The 14,484-nt window shown below is 45.4% G+C and overlaps 1 protein-coding gene across 3 annotated transcripts in view; it reads right to left on the minus strand.

Moving 5' to 3' along the window:
• MLC1 (modulator of VRAC current 1) overlaps positions 1 to 14,484 on the minus strand; it is a 42,168-nt gene that overhangs the window by 10,052 nt on the left and 17,632 nt on the right. For all 3 annotated transcript variants that reach the window (XM_045030966.1, XM_045030953.1, XM_045030957.1), the window contains one exon: positions 1,735 to 1,836. In XM_045030966.1, the coding sequence (XP_044886901.1) occupies positions 1,735 to 1,836 (102 nt within the window). The remainder of the gene's footprint in view (positions 1 to 1,734; positions 1,837 to 14,484) is intronic.

Raw genomic sequence — 14,484 nt, forward strand, 5'->3', positions numbered from 1 at the left:
ATCTTGAAAAGCGCCTATGTGACTTAGGAGTACAAGTGTCATTGACTTTCTAAGTCACTTAAGGTGGTTTTGAAAATCCCAATCACAGCCACAAATCCTGCACCCAGCACTCAGCCCATGCTACCCATGTTAATACTGGGGAACTCTGCATAGGCAATGTGGGAAGGTTTGCACATATGCATGCCTGAAGGACAGGGAATGGCTCAGAGTAACTGCACAATTATGGTGTCCTTCAACCACACTACCCGTCTACTGTCAAAGTGTCCCAATGGAGTTATGCTCTACAAAAAGCAAGGAATAGGGATGTCCTGCATGAGCTCAGAGTATCCTGACCATGGGAGGGATCGCTCAGTGGTTTGAGCACTAGCCTCTTAAACCCAAGGTTGAGAGTTCAATCCTTGAGGGGGCCATCTGGGGCAAAAATCTGTCTGGGGATTGGTCCCCCTTTGAGTAGGGGGGTTGGACTAGATGATCTCTGAGGTCCCTTCCAACCCTAATATTCTATGATATATGTGAATATTCTCTATGATACAGTTATAGTAGTCACACTTTGCACAGGGCCCTTTGGAGATGGGAGAAAATGTAGGCATCATTATATTATAGTAGCAACATATTGGTGCCCTTTTGCTGTTGCTCCTAAGCAGCTGTTACTGTTAGGGGGAGTGTCATCTGACCAAAAGTGTATGAAGAGTTAAGAGTGTTTCAAAAGGAGTGTGGAAGCCATGTGTTGGGGGTGGGGCAGGATTGGAGACCTCAAGTTTTGGGGGAATGGGTAGGGGCACCGTGTGTTTGGCATGGGAGCCCCCAGTTTGCAAAATGGCTGATTGAGCCCAGCTGCCGGGGAAAGGCTGAGGATACTTCTGCTGGCAGCTTTATGCCCCACTCTGGCGAGGGCTGCTTGGCGGGGAGGAGTGTGGAGGTGGCTCCTAGCACAAATAGCAGCGACAGGAGCGAGAAAGCGGACAGGTCAGTGCCCTGGGGAGGGAGGTCTCCTGAACCCTCACTGCAAAACAGCACACACATACCCCGCCACTGGCAACCAAGATGGAGAGGACAGCTCAGTGCACGGGCGGTTCCCCATATGCCTCACTTCAAAACAGCAACCCCCCGCCACTGCCTGTAAGCCAGCTGCTGAGGATAGGAGGAGGAAACCTTTCAGCTTTGCCTCTGATGCTTCCCTGACTCCAGCTTCCCTCCCTGAAAAATCCCTTCTCTTCCAGATCCTCTCCCCAACCTCCCCCTACATTTACTCTCCATGCAGGCTCTGTCAGGCAGGGCAAATGGATGAGAGTCTGTGCCCTGGAGCTAACTGAAGTGTCAAGAGGGGAGTGGAATGATGCAGTTTGGGGCGGAGGGGGAAACACCCTATATGCCCCCCATCTCCACCCCTGGATGTGACATCACAAATGTTGCTCTTATGTGGCAGCTATGTTACTGTTACCGAGTAGACAATTCACAGTAGGGAAAGAGTTCCCAGGGGAAATATTGCTTTTAAGCAGCGGTTGTTCTTGCAAGGTGTTGCTGCAAACAAGTGTCTCCTGTACCTTGATTTCTCTTATTTATTGTTCTGAATCAATTTCACAATTAAATATAAAATTATTATATAAAGATGAAGTCACTAGTACTTAGTCAACATAAAGAAAGAAGGGGAGAAGTGACCTGTTTAAACACACACGCTTAAGAAAACAAACAAAAATGAAATTAACAAATTGTAGTTCTTAAGGAAAAACCTACTTTCTTCCTCTTACAGCAATCTTCATTAGACCTAGCTGAAATGATCACAGTAGTTGCCATGAAGATTTCCAGCAGAATTAGCAGAATCAAGTTGAAATTTATCTGCCAACAGAATCCCATATCAAACTGCATTAAATAAGTAATATTAAAAAACATAACTGTCTATAAAATTTTAGCAAACTGTTGATCCATGATTAATAAGTTCCTATTGTTTTTTCATGTCAGTCCTGCTTTCTAAATGATCAAAGTTATACCTTGTCTCTGACATATATCTTGCATACCAGGCTTCTTGAAGAAAATCAGAACAGGCAGATTTCAGAGGCCTTTTTTTGGTCACTGAAATTGATCTTCCTCACTGTGTCATGTTTAGGTTTAGGCATATTATGATCCTTGACATATTTAGCTTCTAGAGAAAGTGGCAGCAAAAAGAACAACAAAATAATAAAGATACTATTTGGCTGAAGTATCAATTTCATATTTTAAAATCAGAAGCAAACACCTTTTTACATATGCACATTAAAAGACATACTGTAAAATAGAAGTTAAAGAGATATTTCTAAACATTAGAAGAAACCCTCACCGAAACTACCACCTGCCTCTGTAAATGCTACATCTGGCTAGGGAGGTTTTCAAATCTTATAATGTTTTAGGAAAGGATTTTGGAACCACATGAATTCACTGCTCATGATCCTGCTCTGTGGCTGAGGAGCATGCAGTGCCACTTGGAGAAAGGGAGTAGGTAACAAACGTGACAAAGCCACCTTTGCACTTAACAGATCCTGGGCCAGTTATCCACAAGACTAGTGTCCCAGCATAAATCAGAGCTGCCTGAAGGTGTGTCTAACTTGTATCGGCTGCAATGGTCCAAAAAGACTGATATAGCACCCAGAGAGTGCCAGGATTCAGGGAAATCCCAGTCATATAGCCTTTTCCTTGGCCACTCTTCTTATGCTAACAGCTGAGGAAGAATGTGGTGGTGCAGGCAGACTTTTTGGATCTGTTTACACAGCAAAGACAAACCTATGGCTGGCCCTTGCCAGCTGACTCAGGCTCGTGGAGTTCAGGCTGTGGGGCTGTTTCATTGCTATGAATCCTTCCAGGCTCAGGCTGGAACCTAAGCTCTGGGATCCTCCAATCCCACAGGGTGCTAGATCCCAGGCTCCATCCCAAGCCCAGAAATCTACACCGCAATGAAATAGTCCTGCAGCCTGAACACTGCGAGCCCAAGTCAGCTGGCACGGGCCAGCCATGACTGTCTAGTTGCTGTGTGGACATGCCCTTTGTCACCAGAAGATTCCCCTTCGCTGGGATGATCCACAAATGGCTGGCTACGCTGACTCCAGGGCTATTTTGCACTGGGGAAGCACCACAAAGCAGCCACAGCACAGCCTGGGATTGGCCCCCATAGGGTATTTATTTTAACATTTACAACATTTTTTTAAAAAGTTATCTGTGAAGATGAGCAACATTGCTGAAGAAGAACAAAGGCCCTCCACAGATGGTGTTGCTTTAAGTCATAAAGTGCTTTGAATTAAACAGAGATTAAATATTTTATGAGTCCAATATTCTCCAAATTATTAGCAATAAACCCATGTCAGGCCTAATGACTAATATTTCCCTGTGCGGTTTCCATGAACCATATAATGAATCCTGAGAGACATATTATAATGGTTATGAAATGGGCAAGTAGGGAGACTAGAATAAACTATTTGTCTCACATACTGAAGTCTCTTTGCACTACATAGCCAGTGCAAAGCAGCCATAAAGGTGGCATAGCTGGCCTTGGGAGGATCACTCCAGTGTAAGGAGATCCTCCAGTAGTATAGAACCATCATAGCACCATAGATCAGCCTGGTGCACAGACAGTCCAGGATCAAAGAAGCACAAAAATCCACACCTGCAGCTGAGGATCTGGGACACAGAATCAATTTACAATTTATCTGCTTTCAGATGTCTTGGAATAGTATGACGAACCAGCCAAAGATGTCTTATGATTGTCATACTAGACCAGGGGTCGGCAACCTTTCAGAAGTGGTGTGCCAAGTCTTCATTTATTCACTCTAATTTAAGGTTTCACGTGCAGGTAATACATTTTAACATTTTAGAAGGTCTCGTTCTATAAGTCTATAATATATAACTAAACTATTGTTGTATGTAAAATAAATTAAGATTTTTAAAATGTTTAAGAAGCTTCATTTAAAATTAAATTAAAATGCAGAGCCCTCCGGACCGGTGTCCAGGACCCCGGCAGTGTGAGTGCCACTGAAAAACAGCTCGCGTGCCGTGTTTGGCATGCATGCCATAGGTTGCCTACACCTGTACTAGACTATAGAATTTGGCAAATAGGAAATTACATTTGTTTGGGTTATAAATTTACCTCTCTCTAACTTCTATATCTTTCTAAATTTCTAACCCTATACCCAAATTCTGCGCCCCCTCCCCACCACCATACACACACATACTGTGCTTTAATCTGCACTGAAGTCTCTGAGATGGCAATATGGTTGAGTGGATAGAGCACTAGCCTGAGGGATATGGGCTCAATTCTGAGCTCTACCACTGGCCTGTTGGTTGACCATGGATAATTCACGCTCCCTTTCTGTGCCTCAGTTTTCCCTTCTGTAAAATGGGGATTATGACACCTCCTTTGTAAAGTGCTTTGAGATATACTGATGAAAAGCACTATATAAGAGCTAAGTATTATTACTATGATCAAAATACTTTAATCTCACTACAGTTGACAGTACATAATAGTATGGTAATGCAGATTACCATGCAACCTGAAAAAAATGGTTACGTACCTGTACAGTAACTTTTGTTCTTCTAAATGTTTTGTGCACATATAAAATTCTACTGCAGGTATATGTGCACCCAACACACTCAAGTCAGAGGCTTGACAGCAGTACAACTAAATTGTGCGTGTGCTTTTGTTCTCCTCATGCACTGAGTCTAGGGCATAAAAGGGGCTTGTCTACCACCTCTCTCCATTTTTCGCACCGCTGTGTGTCTAGTGTCTGCAGTAGTGGGAAAGATGGGAGGGTCACGGAATGTATATGTGCACAATACATCTTGAAGAACAACAGTTACTGTACAAGCAAGTAACCTTTTCCCTCTTTGGAATGATTATTGGGCACATATATTTTCTACTGCAGGTGACTCATCAGCAGTTTCCTTCCAGGTCGTGGGACTTTGGATGATCTGCACAGAGACTGTAGCACCAACTTGACAAAGTTGGCATTGTCATGAGAGGCTTGAGTGATGACGAAATGTCTGGAAAAGGTATGTACAGATGACCACGTTGCTGCTCTGCAGATATCTGTTATCAGAATGTTGCTGAGGAAAGCTGATGAAGTGGACTAAGCCCTGGTGGAGTGAGACATAATGCTTGGTGGAGGAGAGACTTTAGAAAGATCATAGCAGAGTTTAATGCAATCAGAAATACGCTGAATTGACACTAGATGGCCTTTACTCTCTTAGCATACACTACAAAGAGCCAGGGAGATTCTCTAAAGCAGTGTTTCTCAAGCTTTTTGATAACAAGGACAGGCTTGCTGCCTTGCTGCCTTCTGAAACTGTCAGGGAGATCTGAGAGACTGGCACAAGTTCAAGGACCGGTCATTGAGAAACGCTGCTCTAAAGGACAGATTGTGATCTAGATAGAATGCCAAAGCTATGCAAATATCTCAGGTGTGGAGTCTTTCTTTGGCTTTGGAAGAGTGGCATAGGCACCAACTCCATGCATGCTCTGGAGCTCAGGAACCCACGGAAGAAAATAGTGGGTGTTCAACACCCAGGAGCCAGAGCTTGAGTGTGGAATGTGATGAGTTCTGTGCTGCTAACAACTTCTGCCTTTGGGGCAGGGAGTTTGTTTATAAACAGAGGCAGGGTGATTAAGATACAAAAGGCTTGTCATTAAATTAAATATCATTAGATGATCCTGAAAGCATTCCCAGGCACTCCAGTTAAAAGATAGGAAACAAAGGGCAGGAATATATGGTCCATTTTCAGAATGGAGAGAAGTAAATAGTGCTGTTCAACATATTCATAAATGATCTGCAAAAAAGTGGCAAAGTTTGCAGATCATACAAAATTACTCAAGACAGTTAAGTCCAGAACAGACTGCAAAGAGTTACAAAGGGATCTCACAAAACTGGGTGACTTGGCAATAAAATGGCAGATTAAATTCAATGTTAAATGCAAAGTAATGCACATGGCAAAATATAATCCCAACTGTACATAAAAAATGATGGTGCCTAAATTAGTGGTTACCCATCATGAAAGAGATCTTGGAGATATTTGCAGTACTCTGGAAGCACTATGTTTCCAGAGTACTGCAAATTCATAAGGATCCTTCTCACTGTGCCTGTATCATCCTGAACTCAATCTCCAGCTTCAGAAGACTTAAAAATTTTCTCCAGTCATCAATGAGAGAGACGCAACTGAATAATGTAGCTGTCCTTACCGTGCATCAAGACAATACCAGGAAACTAGATGTAAATAAGGAAGTGTGTTGACAGTTTCATCCAGAAATCTACAGTGAGACATGATGTCTTTAAACTGAGACGTTAGTGAAGACAGCTTGTAGGTGATTGGCATGATTTTAATATACTGTAATTCATGATAATGTAATTAAGTAGTTCATAACAACTGAATCATTATTAAAATAGTAAAGATACCAATGATCGATACATTCATTAGCTAGAATATGAAAGAAGTGTATAAATATACTGAAAATAGCCTCCTCCCAAAACTAGCAGAGTGCCCCCCTCCCCAAACACACGCTCCCCTTTAAAAGCACCCACCGGCAAAAACAAAAGTTAGCATCTATGAAGAGTGGGGTGTGGCCTAAGGGAAACCTTGTCTTCATGAAAGACTGAAAGGAGGGTCAGCTAGAAGAGCCTGAAGTTCTGAAACTCGCCTTGAAGACGGGGTTACCACTAGAAATGTCATCTTCATAGATAATAAAGATAGTGAGGTTGTCACCAGAGGGTCCCAGAGGATTACGGTCCCGAGAAGGTACAGGGTCAGACACAAGCAGGTAGACATTGACTAGACACTTGAGAAATCTTGAAACCAAAGGGTGAGAGAAAATAGAAAACCCATCAACTGGTGGGTGAACTGTAGATATGGGAGCCAGGTGGACTCTCATGGAACTAAATGAAAGGCAGATGATTTCAGGAGTAATGGGTAGTCAGTAGAAGTCTAACCTCTGTGATGGGAAGATAAACATTAAGATCACACTGTGGCACTCTGCACCTCATTGCAGCTCCCTGGAACCTCCATATTCACTACTGCCATTCAGGGCCGCCCAGAGGGGGGGCAAGTGGAGCAATTTGCCCCAGGCCCCGGGCCCTGCAGGAGCCCCGCGAGCCGCTCCGGGTTTTCGGCGGCACTTCGGTGGCGGGCCCTTCACTTGCTCCGGGTGTTCGGCGGCGAGTCCTTCAGTGCAGCGGAAGACTTGGAACGAGTGAAGGACCTGCCACTGAAGTGCTGCTGAAGCCTTGGAGCGCCACCCGGTGAGTACAAGCACCGGAAAAAAAAAAGAAAAAAAAAAGCTGCGATCGGCAGCACTTAGGCTGCTCTACCGCCGCTGCTTCATTCTTCGGCGGCAATTCAGCGGCTGGTCCCTCTCGGAGGGAAGGACCCACCGCTGAATTGCCGCCAAAGACCCGGCCCTGCCTCAGGCCCCCTGAATCCTCTGGGCGGCTCTGCTGTCATTTTGTATAAAGTATGCCTTATGAGGTATCATTTTAAAAGTCTTGATCTGTTGAACATTAATATCCTGTGCTACCATTGTATGAGAAGTTATGAAGTTTTCCTATGTGTGTGTTACTGAAATATGTTTTGAGGTTGGGAAAATCCACAACCAGCCTTTCAGGTACAACTATGGAGTAACCAGATGAGCTGATGGCCCATTAAAGGAAATCCACTCCCAACGGCCATCCCAGAAGACTTCTCAGAGACAACACATAGACAATGGAGACTGCTTGACCAATGCAGACTGCCTGATCCCCACATCGAAAGATCTTTCCAGCAAGCTGGAAGAAACTATAAAAGAGGGGAAGTGACATTATGACTTGGCCTCACTTCCACACTCAACACCTGGAAACACATCTGGAGAACAAAGACTTTGAACTGGGGAGGCTGGTCCCAAGCTAGAAAAGCATCCCAGCCTGTGTATTGAGGAACCATACCATCCTTCAAGATGAGACACTGCTTGATTCAAATCATGTTTAGTGTGTAGAACTCAGATTGCAAATTTATTTTTGTTTCTTAAGTAACCAACTTTGATCTCTACACTTGCTACTTATAATCACTTAAAATCTATCTTTCTGTAGTTAATTAATTTGTTTTATATTTTACCTAAAACAGTGTGTTTTGGTTGAAGTGCTTGGGAAATCTCAGCTCAGTTTACAAAGGCAAGTGTGTGTCCTCTCCACACTGAGGGAGGGGCAGACTGGGCTTCTGACCAGGGCAAGACAGTACAGTTCTGGGGTGCAAGGCTGGGGAGCTGGCGGGAATTGGCTGGAGCCTCTCTATTGTTGGTTCATGAGTGGCTGGGGAAAGCATTCATGTAACTCAGTTGGGTGTAGCCCTGCCTGTGGATGTCTGTGTAAGTGCAGTACCTGCCAGAGGTTTGTGGATTAACAACAGCATCACATCATGAGATGGATACCCTAGGTTGGTGAGACAGAGGGCTCAAGAGTCCCACAGTCCAGGTTGCACCCCGGGAACCCCATCACATGCACCCAGACTGAAAATCTCTTTCACTTTCCTGTAGCAGCTCTACTGGAAATCTTTTCTGCTGCTCACTAAAATAGCTTGGACATCTCAGAAGCACAGTCTCTCATGAGTATGCAACCAGTGATCAGCTATGCCATGAGGTGGAGAGATTGGAAGCTGGAATTCCATGACTTGCTGTGGTTCTGAGACAGGAGATCTTTGAACAGGGATAGAGTTATCAGAGACTGGACAGAGAGTCGATGTAGGTCTGTGAAACACTACTGCCTTGGCCAAGCTGGTACCACTAGGATTAATGTTGCCTTGTCTCTTTTCTGTTTCCTGAATATCCTTGGAATCACAGGAACTGGAGAAATCGTATATAGTATATGACTGGACCATGACATAAGAAAGGCATCCATCAGGGATTCTTGGCCCACTCTTGAGCAAATTTCTTTGCATTTGTTGTTCAGGTGATCACAAACAAATCTAGTACTGGGTATCCCCTTTGATGGATGATCTGGAGAAGGATGTCCTTCTTCATTGACCACCCATGGTGGTCTATGAAATCCTTACTGAAAGAGTCTGCAGTAGTGTACCTCACTTCCAGAAGGTGGAAAGCTTGCAGGGAAATTTTGTTTCTTTTGCATAGGTTCCAAGCTGGATAGCCTCTTGGCATAGCTGAATTGACCTTGCAGCTCCCTGCCTGTTGACATGAAACATAGCAGAGGTATTGTCTTTCTGGACTTGCACCACTTGGCTTTTGACAGTGAACATAAATGTCTTGCAGACCTGACAAATAGCCTGGGGCTCTAAAGGTTTATGTGCAGAGACTTCCTGAGGTGACCAAAGAGCTTGCACCTGAAGTGGACCAAGATAGGCTCTGCAGCCTAGCATAGATGCATCAGTTCTGGGGACAGAAAGGGAACTCCTTTGCACACATTCCCCATATTCAACCATCTGTCCAGAGACTGAAGCACTCACGCAGGGATGCAAATCTGTATGTCCAGAGAATGCCCCATTGGCCAAAATACCAAATGGAGCCAGGCCTGCAGACAGCGAAGGTGAAGTCTGACATGCAAAGTTATATATGTGCAAGAGACCACGAGCTGCAGGCAGGAACGCACTCTTGTCATGGGGTTGGACTGGAGGTTTTTGGAGGGAGATGCTACAGACTGAAATCTTTCTGTCTGAAGGAAAGCCATTGCAGTAGTGGCATCAAGGTCTGCTCCTATGAAGGTTATGTATTGTATTGGTTGCAACTTTGATTTGTCTAAGTTTAGTTTCAGATCCAGTTGAGAGAATATCTGTTTGATGATGAGGATTCTGTTTTGGATTTGGATGCCTGGTGTTCCATGAAAAAGCCAATAGCCTAGGTAAGGAAAACTCTGAACACCTAAACTGTACAGATGAGCCGCTACCACACCATGCAGTTGGCCTGATGACAGCCCATATAGGAGCACTATGTATTGGCAATGGTTGTTGCCTGCTGTGAATGAAAGATACTTCCTGTGACCAGGATGTATTGATACTTGGAAGTACACATCCTACAAATTGAGGTCAGCATGACAATCTCCAGGAAAGAGATAATGGAGGTGAGGGTGACATCCTGAACTTGATTTTCTTGATGAAACTATTCAGCTTTCTTAGATCTAGAATGGGACAAAGGCCACCAAACTTCTCTGGGATCAGGTTGTACCAGGAATAGAAACCTTTCCCTCTGTGGTGGTAAGGGACTTCTTCTGTAGCTCCCAGTTCTAGAAGAGGGCATATCTCTTGAAATAGAATGGCCTTGTGAGATGAATCCCTGAAAAGGGATGGGGAAGGTAGGCTGGGGAAAGGAAGGGAAATAAATTGGATGACATATCTCTCCTTTACAATGCTAAGCACCCATTTGTCCATTGTAATCCACTCCCAAGCACTGTAACAGGGAGATAGATGCTTCCCGAAGGAAGGGAGAGTGATATTGTCAATACGCAGCCCTCCATAGAATAGTCAAAACAACTGTTTAGAAATTGAAGATGTCTGGTTGAGAAGGACCTGTAGACAACGCCAACTGGCGATGTTTGAGAAGCTGAGTCCTCTTTTTGGCAGTGCCTTGTGACCTCTGCTGAAAGGAGATTCTATAGTATGGTTGAAACATAAACTGCTTTCTCTGTGTTGTTGAAGTGTATGCTCCCAGAGAATGGAGTACTGCCAAAGAGTCTTTTTAAGTTGTGCATGGCATCAGCTGTTTTCTGAGAAAACCGTTTAGTCCCTTGGAAGGGTAAATCCTCTATTGTGTTTTGTAGCTCCCACAGGATGTATAGGCATGCAGCCAAGAGGAACATCTCATGGAGATGACAGTAGCTATAGACGGTGAGTCCATGTCAGTGCTGCCTTGACCGTCAGTAATGATGGCTAAAAACTGCTCGCTGTACTCCTCTGTCATTTTGCCAGCGAATCTGGAAATTGTTGACCAATAAACAAACATTTATTGGATAACAGTGTCTGGAAATTAGACACCATCATCTGAAGGCTAGTAGTAGAGTAAACCTTCCTGTGACACAGATCAAGTTTCTTGCATTCTTTATGCTTGGAGGTAGCCTTAGGTTGTGACTTCCTAGAACATTCACTGGTGGCCATAACCACCAGGTTGGGTAAAGAAATAGTCAAAATCTTCGTGAGGAACCTGGTAATGTCTATCCATTCACTTTAAATGTTGGGAGGATGGAAGCTGGAATCTGCCAAAGGGTTTTGGCTGATTCCAGCAAGGCTTCATTAATAGGAAGGACAATTTTTCCTAGGACAGGTGATTGTAATATGTCCAAGAGCTTACAGAGATTGTCTTGCACAACCTCTGATTACACCCCCAGGGATGTGGCCACCCTCCTTATAAAGTCCTGGAAGACCTTGAAATTCTCCAGAAGAGGGAATGTTGATTCTGGGGTGGCAACCTCAGCCAGAGAAGAGGATATGTGGGAGTGGGGAACACATCCAGAGGTTCCTCCATTATCTCTCCTTCCTCCCCAGGCTCTAGAGGAGGTTGTGGTATTGTAAAAGGGTCTTCTCTGGAGGACTCCTGTAAAGGAGAGGGGGACCTCCTCCTGGATCATAGCTCCGATGGAGGTCCAGATTCTCTAGAACATCCCAGGACCAGTAAGGTCATGGAGGGTAATACATCCTTTGCCAGTCCTAATATGGGGTCCTAATGTCTCTAAAACAAAGTATATAGGGTGACTGAAACCTCAGTAGGGATACCAGCCTTTCATGGTCCAAATCAGAGGAAGAGATGTAACTCTTCCCAGTAAATGGAAGAGCAGCCCCTGTTGGTGTATGCAGGGGTCTAGGTAATTGGCACACCTACTGCTAACCCTATGGCATCAAGGGAGCAAGTGAACGAAGCAGGCTGGAACACTGATGATGGAATCGGAGCTGGAAGTGCCAATGGTATTGGCGGAGCCAGCGATGCCAACATGGAAGGGTGAGGAGACGAAGCCATCAATGCTGCAGAGATTATACTGACAATGCCAATGGCAGTGCTGGGTGTTGCAACAGTGGAATGCACTTGCATCCGAAGAAGTGGGTATTCACCCACGAAAGCTCATGCTGCAAAACGTCTGTTAGTCTATAAGGTGCCACAGGATTCTTTGCTGCCATTATAAAGGAGTAATTTCTCAAAAGCTGACAAACCTAAGCAAAAGCTACAGGGAGTTGCAACTCTTGCCATGCGGGGTGAGAAGGAACTGAGAGGCAATCTGTGGACATTCCCCTTTTACGTCTACACTATGCGTTTAAACCGGTTTAAGGAGCGTAAAACCGATTTAACGCCACACCCGTCCACACTAAGAGGCCCTTTATATCGATATAAAGGGCTCTTTAAACTGGTTTCTGTACTCCTCCCTAACGAGAGGAGTAGCGCTAGTATCAGTATTACCATATCGGATTAGGGTTAGTGTGGCCGCAAATCGACAGTATTGGCCTCCGGGCGGCATCCCACAGTGCACCACTGACCGCTCTGGACAGGAATCTGAACTCGGATGCAGTGGCCAGGTAGACAGGAAAAGCCCCCGCGAACTTTTGAATATTTCCTGTTTGCCCAGCGTGGAGCTCCGATCAGCACGGGTGGCGATGCAGTCCGAAATCAAAATAAAAAAAGAGCTCCAGCATAGACCATGCGGATGTGATCGCAGTAAGGGCAGGCAAATCTGTTCTATCAGCGCCCCATTACAGAAGACGAAATTCAAAACCATTTTTAAAAAATCTCCACACAGACGCCATAGCAGGGAGTCAGCGCACTGCTGCGTGACAAGCGTAACGGAAAGCCAAAGAATCAAATGGATGCTCTTGGAGGGGGGACTGGAGCGGGGACTGGAGGACTCAAGCAATCCCACAGTGCCTGCAGTCTCCGAAAAGCATTTGCATTCTTGGCTGAGCTCCAAATGCTTCTAGGGTCAAACACAGTGTCCGCGGTGGTTCAGGGCATAGCTCGGCAATTTACGCACCCCCCCACCCACCCCAGAAGTGAAAGGGAAAACAATCCTCTCTTGACTCTTTTACATATCACCCTATCTTTACTGAATGCTGCAGATAGACGCGATGCTGCAGCAGTCAACACCAACATCCTTGCTCCCCCCACCACCATGGGTGGCTGATGGTGCAATATGGCTGATATCCATCGTCATCATCAGCCTATTGGCACATGGGGCAGTGCAAAAGGACTGGTAACCATGCCGACTAGCATTCCGTGAGGTCTATCATGGGCGCCTGTGTAAAAAGCTCCTGATTTTTCCTGGTAGATGGTGCAGTATGGTTGGTAACCGTCTTCATCATAGCAACAGGGGGCTGAGCTCCATCAGCCCCCGCCCTTCATGTGTAAAGAAAAGATTCAATTGTCCCTGGACTAGCAGCGGGATGCTGGGCTCCTCTCCTCCACACTGCTTAATGTCCTGTCTGGACTATCATAGCAGCTGGAGGCTGCCTTCCACTCATTTCTCACTAACAAGTCACTGTGTCTTATTCCTGCATTCTTTATTACTTCATCACACAAGTGGGGGGACACTGCTACGGTAGCCCAGGAAGGCTGGGGGAAGAATGGAATCAACAGGTGGGATTGTTGCAGGAGCACCCCCTGTGAATAGCATACAGCTCATAATTTCTGCTGGATCTGACACAGAGCAGCTGTGCTCTCTGGTTCTATGATACAGTGGTTCTCTAGTACATTTGCCCATATTCTAGGCAGGACTGATTCTATTTTTAGATACCAAAAAGGAGGGATTGACTCAGGGAGTCATTCCCAATTTTGGCTTTTGCACCCCTGGCTGATCTCAGCCAGGGGCACTTATGACAGCAGCTATTGGTGCAGTGCAAAAGGACTGGTAACCATGATCATCTTATTACCAATTTATGGTATGGTAGATGGTACAGTATGGCTGGTAACCATCTCTGCTGTCATGCAAAAGCAAAAGCATGCTGCTGTGTAGCGCTGCTGAATCGCCTCTGTCAGCGGCATCTAGTACACATACGGTGACAGTCTCAAAAGGCAAAACAGGCTCCATGATTGCCATGCTATGGCATCTGCCAGGGCAATCCAGGGAAAAAAGCCGCGAAATGCTTGTCTGCCGTTGCTTTCCCAGAGGAAGGAGTGACTGACGACATTTACCCAGAACCACCCGCGACAATGATTTTTGCCCCATCAGGCACTGGGATCTCAACCCGGAAATTCCAAGGGGCGGGGGAGGCTGCGGGAACTATGGGATAGCTACGGAATAGCTACCCACAGTGCAACGCTCCAGAAGTCGACACTAGCCTCGGACCGTGGATGCACACCACCGATTTAATGTGTTTAGTGTGGCCACGTGCACTCGATTTTATACAATCTGTTTTGCTAAACCGGTTTATGTAAAATCGGAATAATCCCGTAGTGTAGACATACTCTTAGGCTCAGTGAACAATAGCTCGTGTACCGCCCTGTGGTACTGCTGTCAACAGTCTCCAACTAGAGTGCTCTGGGTGCACATACACCTGCAGTGGAATGTATAGGTACACAAT

This window comes from Mauremys mutica, chromosome 1, assembly GCF_020497125.1.
Source record: "Mauremys mutica isolate MM-2020 ecotype Southern chromosome 1, ASM2049712v1, whole genome shotgun sequence".
In the NCBI taxonomy this organism is placed as follows: domain Eukaryota; kingdom Metazoa; phylum Chordata; order Testudines; family Geoemydidae; genus Mauremys; species Mauremys mutica.